This window comes from Prunus persica, chromosome G2, assembly GCF_000346465.2.
Source record: "Prunus persica cultivar Lovell chromosome G2, Prunus_persica_NCBIv2, whole genome shotgun sequence".
In the NCBI taxonomy this organism is placed as follows: Eukaryota; Viridiplantae; Streptophyta; class Magnoliopsida; order Rosales; family Rosaceae; genus Prunus; species Prunus persica.
This window is the reverse complement of record NC_034010.1, coordinates 25,056,541-25,071,443: the sequence shown is the minus strand read 5'-3', so window position 1 is coordinate 25,071,443 and position 14,903 is coordinate 25,056,541. Positions and strand designations below refer to the sequence as shown.

General features: G+C 37.0%; 2 protein-coding genes across 2 annotated transcripts; one reads left to right on the top strand and one right to left on the bottom strand.

The window, feature by feature from the left end:
* Positions 6,906–10,660, bottom strand: LOC18785755 (cyclic nucleotide-gated ion channel 1). Its single transcript, XM_020558068.1, has 8 exons — positions 10,379–10,660; positions 9,824–10,233; positions 9,633–9,694; positions 9,326–9,535; positions 8,860–9,140; positions 8,506–8,617; positions 7,695–7,988; positions 6,906–7,586 (listed from the first exon to the last, which is right to left on the bottom strand). The coding sequence occupies exons 1-8, from the start codon at positions 10,477–10,479 to the stop codon at positions 7,119–7,121; spliced, it is 1,938 nt and encodes a 645-aa protein (XP_020413657.1). The 5' UTR covers positions 10,480–10,660; the 3' UTR covers positions 6,906–7,118.
* On the top strand, positions 11,735–13,610 carry LOC18787709 (wall-associated receptor kinase 2). The gene is made up of 2 exons (XM_020558138.1): positions 11,735–12,108; positions 12,201–13,610. The coding sequence occupies exons 1-2, from the start codon at positions 11,997–11,999 to the stop codon at positions 13,430–13,432; spliced, it is 1,344 nt and encodes a 447-aa protein (XP_020413727.1). The 5' UTR covers positions 11,735–11,996; the 3' UTR covers positions 13,433–13,610.

The window sequence follows — 14,903 nt, the reverse complement described above, 5'->3', positions numbered from 1 at the left end:
TTGCTGCTACTGCTACCTTCAACCTTTACAACTCCGTCCGCGATCAACAACATCATTCAAAGTGGTTCATTCTCTTTTATGATGTAGCTATTTGCAGCATATTTCTTAAGTATCAGATGCTTGGACATTGCTTTTTACACTTCTTCATCCATAGACTAAAGCTTTGGCACCTATACATTAATTAAACACATTTAAATTTAACTATACAATTGTTTACACCATAATCAACCAAGCATATCCAGCCTTAAAGCGACTAGCACCAAGGCAGACATGCCTTCTCCCCCGCCGAAGGAAGACACTCTTCCAAGGTGCCAGACACCTGCCGAAGCTCCCAACTGCCGAACCTAATCTCCAAGACACGTGTCACCACCACAGCGACTTGCATAAAGTCCTACATCGAAACTTTGTGCAAAGCTCCCATTTTCACTTCCCTATAAATAGAGAACAGTACCCAAGTAAAAAAGATAATTACCTTCTCACCTTTACTGTTACTCTCCCAAAGTTATCACTTATAGCTGACTTAAGCATCGGAGAGCTTTCGGTCGACACCACATTGGTGTCCGAAGCTTAACGACTGCGCTTCTCCCACTTTGTCTTCTGCAGGTTCTCCTCTTACCGAAGGTCCTAGCCTTCTTCCCTGCTGAAGACTCCACACACCTCATCACTAAGTTGGACTCTCTCTTCTGGATCCATCTCTGGGCTGGGCTTCTCACTTGTTATATTTATATTTGGGTCTAATCCCCTTGTACAAATGTAAACAAACATTATCATAATGAGAACATCTTTCTCCGTGGACGTAGCCCATCATTCGGGTGAACCACGTATATCTTGTCTTCTATATGTTTATCGCTTGCCTAAATCCTCACACACTTGGTGAATGTCCTCACCTTCATCCATCATCCATCACACCTCATCACTAAGTTGGACTCAATCTTGACCGAACCATTTTGAGCATCAACAACCATGAAAAGGAAAAATAGAAGATAAAATCTGGAGACTTACTGCCTTGAGCTTTTTCCACACCAATTGATATAGGTTTGAAGTCTCAATGGACGAATGGAGAGGATCTTCTCCACGTCGACATCCCTGTCTTGCTCAAGTTCATGCTTGACCTTTTTCATGATCTTCGACTTTAACCTATCCTTGGCACTTCCAGGGATGATGAAATTCTTGGATAACCAGTTTTCTATCTCGGTTTCTTTCTTGTCCAACTTGTTTTCAAATTTAATCTTGCGTGCCGCTACTCTTGCAGCTCTGACTGCATGTATGTCTATTAATCCAAAACAACAGCTAATTAAGGCTCAGTTCATTATCGAGGAGATTAAGCTTAAAGACAAGTTTTTAGCACCAACCTGCAAATTTCCAGTAAGATATAAAAATAGTAGCAAGCCAATTACAGAAATAAAAGCCGCAAAGAGGTTTTCCCATGTATTACTAGGCTGGAGGTTTGAGCCAAGAGAACTGAAAAAATGAAAAGGAGCAAATATAAGAGACAAATTTGGACGTAAGATCAAGGGATTTAGTATGTACAAACCTCAAATTGCGCAGACCCCACCAAAAACTGTTGGAGAACTTTTGTGGATAATTTGTTGACTCCGATATGTTGAGAGTGTTTGTCCCACATTAAAATGTTAAGGGACCTAGCCTGGGTTTATAAGGAGTTGGGCAACTCCCCCCATTGCCAATTGGTTTTGGGGTGGAACCTCAACTTCCTTCATGGTATCAGAGCGGGTTGCCCACGTGTGAAAGCCCAACGGCCACACGTGCTCCACGTCACCCAAAATGTGTTGTCCACGTGTTAGGCTTGAAAATTCGCCACACGTGCGGGGGCGTGTGAGAATGTGAAGGTAAAGAGTCCCACATTGGAAAGTTGAGAAACCTAGCAAGGGCTTATAAGGAGTTGGGTTACTCCCCCCATTGCCAATTGGTTTTGGGGTGGAACCTCAACTTCCTTCACGATATACCAGATTGAAGGACATCAACAAATATACCAAAATCAAAGAGCGGTGCATATTTGGTGAATTTATTGGGCATAAGTCATTTAAGTGTGGTATTTCTGAACTGATTATCCTCGTAGACAAAATTAGTACTAGATTCACATCTATTGCCTGTTTGACATGCAATTTTCCAGCAAGTTGTCATTCGTTGAATAGCAAAAAAGTACCAAAAGGTCTCGATTACCTGAAGAATCAACAAGTCAGTTAATAAAATTGAACTGTAAAGAAAATTCTAAAAAAAGGTGAAAAAAATGGTAATTAAGCTGTCAAATTTCTTAATTGTCGTCATGATGAGTTTTCGTCATTCATCAAGTTGGTTCATTTATATAAGAACATAAGCTACCAATAAATCAAACAAAAAGAATTAATAAAGATTATGATGAGAGTAAAATTTACATGACTAGAAATGATGTACAAAAGGAAATTGAGTACACCTTTAACCCATACCTTAATATTTTCAGATGGATTCCCTGTAAGTTCCTTACATATGAGAAGTAAAGTTGAAGCACCCGTGGCACGTATTGCAACATAGCAAGGGAGTTCATAAGCTCCTTTGCGTTCAAAGATCCCCTCCCTTTAGAAAAGAAAATGAGAATTACTACCTGGGGACGATACCGCCTAGTCGAAAAAGGGCTAGATCCGCCCCATGTGTGGCAGTTATTACAGAAAAAAAAGAAAAAAAAAGAGAGAGAACAAAAAAAAGAGATAATAATGGGAAAAACATGGGTGAATTGTATTATATTAAATTTTGATTATTTAAGAAAGTGTAAACAAAGACTTTAATCCAAAGTTTACTTTAATTCCAAGATATATCTAATTGAAGTCACAAAATCAATACAAGTAGTTTCATACTGGATTTGATTAGTGGAGAAGTCAAATAATGGAGAGATTTTAGTCTCTTTTTTTTACCGTTTAATTTCTTTACTTAAAAACAAAGGGCGGAAAATAAACAGGTCAAGTGTGCTCTTTGAATTTGAATCTGAATTTCTGGAAGACAATACAAAGCAATGTTTCATTGGAACAGCCACTGAACATACAAATTCATTGTTCGATCGATCTATATAGTCGAAGTATTGATAGTATCAATATATATATATATATATCAATGATGTGCATTTACAAAAACAAAACAAAAAATTGTAGACATTTTTTTTTTATATATATGTAGAGGAAAAAAATTAAAATGGTGTTAGAGAAATTAAAGAACTAACCTTGCAATACCTTGCTCTACATCCGGGTTTTCCACAAGTGAAGTTACTTCAGTTTTCTCTTCCTATTTCTCCACAAGTGGAATTAATTCAGCTTTTTTTTTTTCGGATTTCTCCACAAGTGAAGTTACTTCAGCATTCTCTTCTGGGTTCTCCACAACTAAAGTTACTTCAGGTATAGCCATAACTCAAACTTATTTACTAAGAGACCTGAGTTCCTGTTTTTGTTCAAGGATATAACCAAAAATACGACTCAGGAGGGTTTCTACAATAGAGCATGAATTCGGGGGCTTCAGGTTTGAATAAGGCTCGGGAATTTGCAAATGAAGATGCACCAAATCCCCCTTAATTTAAGACCAAATCTGGAAAGAACTCAATTCAAGTTGAAGTATATGGTAAACACATTTGTAGGCCTAGTAGGCGATTAGACTAGATTTTATCATGTACGCTTAAATAATATAAATGAAGATTTCATATTGGAAAGTTATGAATCTTTAAATTGCGGTGATTAATAATATTCTTAAAGTCTTTCTTTAATATTATTTTCTCAAGTCTTTCTCTAATCATAATTAGTCTTGTCTCAAGTCTTCCTCTAATAATATTCAAGTCTTCGAGAAATTTTTGCCAAAATAAAGAAAGACTAATCTCGATCTGGCATTCTCGCTGGCCATGTGAACTAATTAGAGCCATTAATTATCTTTGTGCTTGGGCTTGACTTTGCTTCTCCTTACCAAAAAATAAAGACTTTGATCCTTTGCTTAGTGATATATGTTATTACCAAGTGGGCTTATAGGGCAGAGCATTAGTGTAATTTTACACCAAGTGAGATATGTTCCCCTGCATATGAAGGAAATAATTGATGGACGAAACATTGGAGCAGACAGTTAAGTACAGAGAGAAGAAGAAGGCATTTCCCAGTGAAGCCATGAGCCATGCCAGTGTTCTTCCCTGCGTATGCCTCTATTCAGGTTAGCATGCTTTTCTTTCCTCATAACTAATTAAGCAGTAATTAATAAATTACACGGATACCATTAATTCTTCTTGCTATTTAGGAGGAACTAAGAGGTGCTTATTGTGCAGCTCTAGCTAATTTTGTGGGATTACTGGGTTGTAATTTTGCGTCTGCCAGACATCGCTGATCAGTCCAAGGCTTCAAACCACGGCAACATTGGAACGTGCTTAAATTTACCTGGAAATTACATCAAAGAACATGACTCCTCTGAAAATTTCACTGGGTACGTATATATGTACTGGCTACTTAACGCATAAATAAATTGTAAAAAAAAGCCTCAAATGTTTGTGGCCGGTTTTCAATTACGTGCAGGTTTCAGTATAAGCTTCTTTGTTTTGCTGGTTGGACTGCTTTTGAGACATTGCACAGCCCTGAAAATATCAGGGTATGTAAAAGAAATAAAAGATTACTTTGCAAATGCGCAATTAGAAAAGGAATTGGTTAAATGTAATGGATCTATTAAGTCAGCAATCCGAAAGTTTACTGAAAAAGAACTGGAAGAGGCCACATCCAAGTACGATGACGGCAGAATCATTGCTACACCGGAGAGAATGGAAAAGTGTATAAAGGAATTCTACCAGATGAGAGAGTGGTTGCCGTAAAGAAGTTCAAGTCCGAAGAATCTACCCGTTACAAGTTTGTTAAAGACGTGCGTTTTCTTTCTCGGATGATCGGATCAACCACAGGCATGTGGTGAGGCTCTTAGGTTACTGTATAGATTCGAGACAATAAACCTTAGTTTACGATTTCATCAACAATGACACTCTTTACAAGCACATTCATGAAGAAAACGGAGGATCGTCAACACTCTCATTCGAATTACGAATGAAGATAGCTGCAGAAATTGCAGCTGCGCTAGCATACATGCACTCCTCCTCCACTTCCAATTCAACAATCATACATCTAAACGTGAATTCAAAAAGAATACTCTTGGATGAGAATTACACGGCAAGATTGGCCTACTTTAGAGAGGCAAAATTTGTTATTCAAGGTGAAACTCATGTAGAAGGTACCGTGCGAGGCTCATCCGGATACTTAGACCCTGAAAGTATTCAATCAAACACATTGTCAGAAAAGAATGACGTCTATAGCTTTGGCGTTGTCCAAGTGGAGCTACTAACAAGCCAAAAGGCGTTTTGTGAAGAGAGGCCTGAGTCAGACAAACACCTTGCAAGCTTCTTTCTTCGCTCGGTGGAAGAGAGTCGCTTGGATCAAATTCTTGAAGGTGAAATAATCAAGGGGGAAAATCTTGGGACAGCCAAAAAAGTTGCTGGTCTGGCAAAACGCTGTTTAGGAAAGGCCTTCCATGAAAGAAGTAACCACGAAGCTTGAGGTGTTGCGATTTATGGAATGGCATTATTCAGCTGCTACGGGAATGGCTAAGTTGAATTTTTCTCAATCTCCCCAAAAAACCGACAACTTGCTTGGCTCACCTTCACAAGCTCAAGTTCTTGAGGTTAGACGTGGATTTGATGAATTTTTTGGTTCTTGTGGGATTATAACAGCTGCAGAGTTATACAACAGCAGTGCAGGGCCAAATCAAATCCGAATTAGTGTCGAAGCCTGATGATGATGGCCGATAATTGATTGGCTTGTTCCTAACGAAAACTATGTCAAATTACTATGTTTTGAATGTTTGGTCATAAATCTATGAGTCCGGATTTTTATTTTCTAGTGTTGATATTGTGCAATTATGTCAAAAACCGTATCTTTTTAGACTTCCATTAATGAATGTGGGCGACTAGGAAGCTATTGGTAGACGTCTTACGAATCCTAGGTACACAAAAGAAGACAAAAGGCAAATAAGATTGGAAACGTAATCTGCATTCATCGTCCTAGTTACATCATGTGACTAGAAATATACAAGAAATTTCATGTGCAATGCAATTGTGGATTGACTAAATAATAATAATGGAGAATAGCATCATGTATGTTGATATCCGCATTGGAGGATGGAAGTTTTGCAATAGCATTTAAAAGATCTTGCCAATTAGTTTTAGGTTAGACGCTCAAGTTCTAATAATGTGATCCTTAATTGTAAGTCCTTACAAAGTTTCTTAGAGTATTTATACACTTGTTCTTAAGCTCTTAACGAACTTCCAAAACTGTTGCTTAACAGCCTAACCATCTAACAATATTAGAAACTAACTAACTAACTATACACGTTGGTCAGCAACTGAACTAACCACTGCCGGCACAAAAATTCCAGTTGGCTTCAGCTATCATATATACCCAACAAATATTGTAGTGACTTTAACTTTCTTCAGCGGAGACAAACGATTTTGGGCTTATGCACCCATTGCAAAGAAATTAAATAAACTTAGGTAGACAAGTGTGAGAATGTGAAGGTAAAGAGTCCTACATTAGAAAGTTAAGAAACCTAGTAAGGGTTTATAAGGAGTTGGGTTACTCCCCCAATTGCCAATTGATTTTGGATGGAACCTCAACGTCCTTCATGGTATCAGAGCGGGTTAGCCTACGTATGAAAGCCCAACGGCCACACGTGCTCCACGTCACCCAATATGTGTTGTTCACATGTTATGCTTGAAAATTCGCCACATGTGCGGGGGCGTGTGAGAATGTGAAGGTAAAGAGTAGGAGTTGGGTTACTCCCCCCATTGCCAATTGGTTTTGGGTGGAACCTCAACTTTCTTCAACAAGGCTACTTTAATTTCTGCAAAAAATGTTGCTTTTGTCGACAACTTAGAAAAGAACAGTGAAATACATGTTCCAAGTCCCCAACAGTAGTAGTGGCAGCAGAAGCAGAACTTGAGGTATCCATCGTCTGCTTGTTATACGGTAGAATTTTTGGTGCATTATTAATGCAACAGAAAAAACAGGAAAAGGATTTATTTACATGAGCTGGTTCAATATGTGATTAGTGCAGAGTAGGAGGCAGATTTACCAAGGTCTATAGGCAGTTAGACCTGACACTGTCCGGTGAGGTGGGGGAGGTGCTGATGCGCAGTTAAACCCAGCGAGGTCAGGTGGGGGGCGCTTCCTCTTACGGAAATGGTCCCGGAAAAGACTGACTACATCACACAAGTCGCTGGCCAGGAGAACACGGGCTTTGACATCTTTGGTGGCCTTGGCGCTACTGGTCGACAAGGGTAATAAGTTAGGAAATACAGCAATTGTTGCCCAATCTACAAGTTCTTCTCCAAAGAAATCTCCTGCTTTAAGCTGCGCAGAAGAACGATCCGTAGTCCTACTACTTTCAATCTTTACAACTCCTTCTATGATGAAGAACATCTTATCAATCGGTTCATTCTCCTTAATAATATTGGTCTTTGCAGCATATTTCAAAGTCTTAGAATGCTTCCAGATCGCTTTCAATACTTGTTCGTCCAGTGAGTCAAGCTTTGGAACCTGCGTAAATTAATTCAATAAATATATACATATATGCATGTAAGAAAAGATAATGCAAGGAAAATTAATTTAATTTAGCAACGTAGCATGCATCACATAGGAACTTACTCTCTGTAACTTTTTCCACATCATATGGGAATTGAGATAGCTTTGAAGTTCAGAGGGAAGAATAGAGAGGATCTCCTCCACGTCACCACCCCTGAGTTCCTCAAGTTCGTGTTTCACCGTTCTCATGATCTGTGACTTTACCTTATCCTTCTCATTTTGAGGGATGTTGACATTCTCAGATAACCAGAATGCTATCTCTCTATCTTTCTCTTTCAACCTCCGTTCCGTTTTCATCTCTTGATTAACACGTTCTTTACGTGCCTCTTCTCTTGCAGCGTCGAACTGCATGTACATCTATTAATCCAAAACAACGTAGCTACGTTCAGTTCGTGAGTATTTATTCTAAAATCTATAAGTAACTTTAATTACTACTAGCTAATAATGTATAATGTAAATATAATATTGTTATATGAGGGTAATGAACTGAACCTAGAAGTTAGAGTTTTAGGCTTGTTCAGCTAGGAAAGAAAACATATTAGAGTGGACCTTAGGCTATGATGAACTATAGGAGATGAAATTTTTCGGAAAAAGCGATCTTCACAGCTTGCCTTAGGTGTGGCAGTCGCACCACCATGTAACCTTACTAATTCATTCATATTGTAACATGTCAATTAGTATTACCACATAACAGTGACCATATATATATATATATAACACCAAAACATTTCTCCTGCTTTTGACAAAGTAACTAGCAATAAATGATTCAGACCAAAGTGAAAAATGGCAATGAGTGATTTGTCCCTCCTAATTAAAAAAAGCAGGTATAAAGACTAATTCAAGAAAAGTTTAGATATAAAAACTTGATACCAACCTGCAAATTTCCAATGAGATATATAAATAGTAGCAGGCCAATAATAGAAACAAAAGCCGCAAAGAGGTTCTCCCATGTAGTGATACTGGGCTGGAGGTTCGAACCAAGAGAGCTGAAAATATGAATATGGATCGCAAATATAAGATACAAATCTTTACTTTTAAATTCAATGTGTTCATGATTAAGAACTCAGACCAGATGCTATGTATACATTGGGCACAAGGAAGACAGAGAATTAGAAACTGGGGAAAAACAGAGTTTTGAAATGACAGTAGAAAAGTTGAGTGTATTTTATTAGTGAGTATAAGCCATAGCAAAATATATGCAAGACCAATGAGCTTCAAATTTACAAACCTCAAATTTCGCAAGCCCCACCAGAAACAATTGGAGAATTTTTGTGGATGATTTGTTGACTTGGATATACCAGATTTAAGGACGTCAACAAATATACCAAAATCAAAGAGCGTTTCATTTTGTGGGTTTATTGGACATAAGTCATTTAGAGATGTGGTATTTCTGAACAGGTCATCACAAACAAAACTATGAGGTTCACATCCAATTTCAGTTCGACATGCAAGTTGCCAGCAAGTCTTCATTCTTTGAATAGCAAAAAAGTACCAAAAAGCTCCGAGTACCTAAAGAATTGACAAATTATAGTTCATTAGAACGAATTGTCAAATATGCTTCGGTAGCTGGACCTGTAAGGTTGATTCATTTAAGAACCTAAGCTTTGATCAAGAAAAAAAACGAAGAAAAAAAAGAAAAGAAAAATTATGCATCAACCTTTACATAAATTAAAGATGAAGAGACTGAAACTTACATGACTAGCAAGGATGTACATAAAGAAATTGAGTACACTTTTAATCCATAGTCCAATACGTTCATTAAAACTCTCTTTAAGTTCCTTACATGAGAAGTAAATTCGAAGAATCCGTGGCACATATTGCACCATAGCAAGAGAATTCATAAGCATCGCTATGTTCAAAGATCTCCAGCCCTTTGCTTTAGAAAAGAAAAGGATAATTACCACCTGTGAGTGACAAAATACAATGTTTAATTTATACCAGCATTCAAATCAAATTAATTAATTAGTGTGAGAAGAATATGAAAAGGATGCTCTTAATTACCTGTGGAAGTGGAAGAAGAGCTAAAATGTCAATTAGGATGCATGACTGCCAAATGGTCTTTGCTATTGTTGAGAAACAAGAAGTTTCATGCATCAATAAAAATAAATTTAAAGTTGAATATCAAAAAAGAAGTTTCATGAGAAGTAGTTTCTGAAATGAAATTAATAAATTTGAGGGGAAAAGTTCCTCACATATTTTAAGTCGAACAAGTAAGTCGACAAAGTAAGAGAAATCTGCGACTGCTCTCAAAGCAAAAGCTGTCTTATTCAATGCTTTGTCCATGTCGATGCACTTGAGATCCTGGTTGATGATAGGAATGTAGAGGAACAATGGGTCGACAATAACAGAAATCACACATGATATGACAAATATCTTTCTCCAGTTTATCCGTTGGACCAGAAAATATATGCCTCCAATAGTTATCACTATTGTTGCCTTTATAAGATAACAAATAAGTTTAACAGTTGTCACTATTAGTACCCCTGTAATACGAAAAAAAACTCTAGGAATTTCCACTGCCAAGAAGCATCCCCAACAAAGGATTGCCAACATTGATGACTTGATCGTCGTTGAATTTGAAAATGTAAGAGGTGGGGGGCACCTATCAAATGAAGAAATTAGAAACAAACAGTTAATTAAGGAGCCAGAAATTCGTGGAAGCTATGGCATGACTAATCTTGTAAACTCTGTTCATGCTGTGAACAGAGAAAACAAAAGAAAATGTCTTTAGAAATTAAAGAAGAAACCTGTCAGTAACTTGCTCTTCATCCGAGTCCTGCACAAGTGAAGTTTCTTCATCTTCGTCTTCTTCTTCCTCTATAGCTAAAGTTAGTTCGAGGTTAGCCATAACTCAAACTTAATTAGGATAATATTGTATCCCCTGGACTATTTCCTTCCTAAAAAAATAGACCAGAAGTCCTGTTTTCTGGACATGCTTTACAGCGGATAATTGTTCAAGGACATACTCCTCATGATTCAGAGGTTTTCTACTCTACAATGTGGAGCAAGAGAGGTGGGGGATTGGCTTAGGCTAGGGTTGGCTGAAAATGAGCCTGGGTAGCATTCTGGATATTTGCATTGCAGATGAAGATCCAGCAGAGTAATTACCCTTTGAATTAACTGAAACCAAATCTAGAACTCAACTCAACTCACTCACTCTCTCTCTCTCTCAAAAAATCTTAATTGATTTAAGGAATGGAGTGATCAATCAAGCAGCTAAGAGAAATTAAGGTCAGTAAATTTTTTTGGGGAAAAAAAAAAACGAGGGTTAACTATAGAAAAAAGGGAGATTCATTATTATACTCAATATAGGGGCTCAAATTATAAAAATACCCTACATGAAATGGACTTTAAAAACACACCCAAAACTCATTACAACATAACAAAAAAGATTTTAACTTCTTATAAATTACAAAACTGCCATCAATTTCTTAAAACAAGCCCAATCCCAAAATCTCATAAAAATACTCAAAACACTCAATAGGGCATCAAAGTAATTTAATAATCAATATTAAATTCAATAGGGCCAGCTATTATTTTTTTGGTTTTTTTTGGGTTTGTTTATAGAAATTCAATTGTGTAAGGTTTATTTATAATATTAGCACTAGAAATGGGTATATCACTAAATATCTCTAGAAAGAACCCCAAATTATGAGGTCACTTCCAAGTTCATACTCATCTTGTAAGACATTTTTTATCTGCGTAAGAGTCCATGTCATTAAAAAATAGATCCCACTTTTGACACGCTATCGCCCTAGAATTTCCAATAGACCACGATATGCCCCCAGAATTTCCAACCAAGACAATGCGGGTTCTCATGTTCCCTATATCCATGGGTGCGCTGCAGTGGGAGCAGAGTTAGTGGTGGTTTGGTTGGTTGTTTTTGTACAGCCAGGGTAGTTGTGTGGGTCAGTTGGTATTGGCTGGGTAAGTCGGGGTTTGAGTTTTTGGAAGTTTGAGTATGAAGATGAAATGTCTTACAAAATGGGTATGTATTTAAAAATAACCCCCACAATTTGGGGGGTTTTTAGTAGTTAACCCAAAAAACAAAATCAATACTTAAGTTTTGTCTTAATGTTCTGATCAAATATTGAGTCATCCAAAGTTCGAGGTTTCGCGTGTTGGCATAGGATAATGGAGTCACATGCAGTTATTAAAGATATTGGAGCCCTGCCCAAGAGACATGATATTACTGTTAACAAAAGTATATGGAAAAATAAAAATAAAAAAATCGATTACCTTGCCCAAGAGTCTAGTAATTAATAATAATAATCACATAAAAAGTCACTAATCTTTTGTGCTTGTCTTCGCTCCTATTATTAACCAAAAGATAAACTTTGATCTTCGCTTCAAAGCCCTACAACAATGGAAGGTGGGTTAATTTACTCTGGATCTGGAAAAGGGTACAGAAACAAAAGGCCGGCCGGCTTGACGGGTTTCGTCAAAAGCATGAACACTTCCCTGAAAATTTCATTGGGTATGTACCACTTACTAGTTAGCTACTTAATTGCATATGATTAGCAATTATCTGTGTGTGAGTGTGAGTTCGTGTGTATTCTCCTTTTGCAGGTATCTGTGTAAGCTTCTTTATTATACTGGTTGGAATTCTTTTGATGCTTAGTATGTGCAAGATAATTGAGTTGCTAAAACGCATTGCAACATCACAACACATATTGGCTATACATAATAATAATGCACCTTCCAAGTTAGCACCCAGAAAGTTTTCTGCACGAGAAATTTCTTGGGCGACAGATTATTTCTATGACGGTAGAATCATTGGTAGAGGAGGCAAAGGAATAGTTTACAGAGGAGTTCTACAAGATAAAAGCGTGGTGTCCATAAAGAAGTTCAAGTTAGACGTACCTAGTAGAATTGTCTCTAAAATCTTTGTTAACGAAGTGACTATTCTTTCTCAGATTAAACACAGACATATTGTGAGGCTCTTAGGTTATTGTGCAGATCTGGGAGGAGAAACCTTAGTTTGCGAGTTCATCAACAATGGCACTCTTTACGAGCATATTCATGGAAAAAGCAAAGGATCATCAACACTCTCATTCCAAATGCGAATGAAGATAGCAGTAGAAATCTCAGCAGCACTAGAATACTTGCACTCCTCCTCTTCTACTTCCAAGAATATATCAATCGTACATCTAAATGTGAATTCGAAAAGAATACTATTAGATAAGAATTACAGGGCAAGATTGGCCAACTTTAGAGAGGCAAAAGTGATTCCTCAAGATCAAACTCAAATACAAGGTACCCTGCGAGGTTTAGCCGGATACTTAGACCCTGAAAGTAAAAAATCAAAAAAGTTGTCAACAAAGAATGACGTCTATAGCTTTGGAGTGGTCCTAGTTGAGCTACTGACAAGCCAGAAAGCATTTTGTGGTGAAAAGCCTAAGGGACAGAGAGGCCTAGCAAAGTTATTTGCTCGTTCAGTGGAAGAGGGTCGCTGGGATCAAATTCTTGATGGTAAAATAATCAAGGCGGAAAATTTGGAGACAGCCAAGAAAGTGGTTGATCTCGCAAAAAGCTGTTTAGGGTTGCAAAATGAAAGGCCTTCCATGAGAGAAGTAGCCATGAAGCTCGAGGTTATGGCATGGGATTATTCAGCTGCTAAGGGACTGGCTAAGTTGAATTTTTCTCCTTCTCCCAAAGAGACCGACGAGTTGCTTGGGTCACCTTCAAACGCTCAACTTCTTCATGTCAGACGAGAACATGATGAATATTTTGGCCGTGCAGAGTTATACGACGACAGCAGCTTGCAAAATCAAATCGAAATTAATGTCGAACTCGTGTGATGATGATGGCCGATATAATTGTCTTGTTGCCAGCTTGCTTGTGATGTAATGAAAATTGTACCTTGTTTCAATTTGAGACCTTTTTTTTTTGGGTAGACACTGCAAACCCTTAATTGATCTGCTGCTAGTGATGTATTGTAAAAATTAACAAATATTAGCTTGTTTCAATTTGAGTCAACTTTGTTAACGGTAACGTGGGTCGTAATGTGAGGAGGATGTGTATCTAATTCAAGTTTGCAAACGTACCTAATGTAAGAACTGATCCAATTCAAGTTTACGTACGGTACAACACATTCATATGTATAAGAGAGCATCTCCAAAAAAACTCATTAAATGAGCTTCTTAACTAAAATTTAGAGAAGTTAAAAATTTCAATTTTAACCATGATCTCCTTATCCAACTCTTACTAAAATATAGAGATGTCAAGCAATATGAAGAGAGAAAAGAACTTCTAGTAAGCACTTCTGATTGGAGATACAATTATCTTGCCAAACTTAAAGTTTTCAACAAGGACTATAAGCTCATTTGGGACTGCTTCTTTATAAAGCATTTTTGTTCATAAGCGTTTATATTAAAAGCGCTTTTATTATAAAGAAGTTGAAATTTTCATAAGAAATCAAAGTGCTTCCTAGAAAAGCACTCAAGAGTGCTTTCTAGAGAAGTACATGGCAGGTGCTTATCTAGAAAGCGCTTCTATGGCCTAAAAGCGCTTTTTTGGCAAACATTGTTAGAAGCATTTTTCATTGTCAGAAAACACTTTTAGCCCTTCCAGAAGTACTGCTAAACGGACCATATGTCACCAACCAAAGCAAATTAGTTTATTATCAACTTGCGGTAGACGTTAAAATGATAACCATGTGCAAACGCCCAAATTGCTATTTGATTAAATCTTCATAGTGCTAATTGGATTTCAATCAAATTGCTATTTGATTATACCTTTAAAAATAATAAACCAGAAAATCTATCTACCTTAAACATAATAAATCAAATAAATTAAAGTAGCTTATCTAATCGAAGTAATACCATAAAAATAATAAATCTCGTGTAAACACCCAAATTATATAAATCTTCATGTTGCCATTTGTACATTTCAACATGATTCCAATACACTGTAACGTGGGTCGTCACGTGAAGATCGATTCAGGAGAGCCTTTTGACTCAAATCTGGGAACTGACCTAATTCAACCTTAAAGTATACAACACATCGTTCATACACAGATATGCAGTCCCACATTATATATATATATATATATATAGTTTATATTGATTAAAATTTCAATAGACAAGTGTCTTTTTTCTTAATTATCAACTTCTTGGCAAGTTGTTTGAATTTATGAATTGTAGTACTAATAATAGATCGCTATAGTTGTCATAAACAAACATTTTTAACTCTTGTCATGGAAACACTGATCTATGTCACAGAACTCTGTGAGGTTTTAAATTTTTTGTAAGTAAATTCTTAATTATCAAC

What these genes read in the sequence shown, in the direction of transcription:
- LOC18787709 (XM_020558138.1), top strand. Translation starts at nt 11,997, where the DNA reads ATGGAAGGTGGGTTAATTTACTCTGGATCTGGAAAAGGGTACAGAAAC. An exon ending in TTCCCTGAAAATTTCATTGG is followed by an intron (nt 12,109 to 12,200) that starts GTATGTACCACT and finishes CTCCTTTTGCAG; the next exon opens with GTATCTGTGTAAGCTTCTTT.
- LOC18785755 (XM_020558068.1), bottom strand. Translation starts at nt 10,479, where the DNA reads ATGGCTAACCTCGAACTAACTTTAGCTATAGAGGAAGAAGAAGACGAA. An exon ending in GAAGAGCAAGTTACTGACAG is followed by an intron (nt 10,234 to 10,378) that starts GTTTCTTCTTTA and finishes TTCATTTGATAG; the next exon opens with GTGCCCCCCACCTCTTACAT. An exon ending in CTCTTCTTCCACTTCCACAG is followed by an intron (nt 9,536 to 9,632) that starts GTAATTAAGAGC and finishes TGTCACTCACAG; the next exon opens with GTGGTAATTATCCTTTTCTT.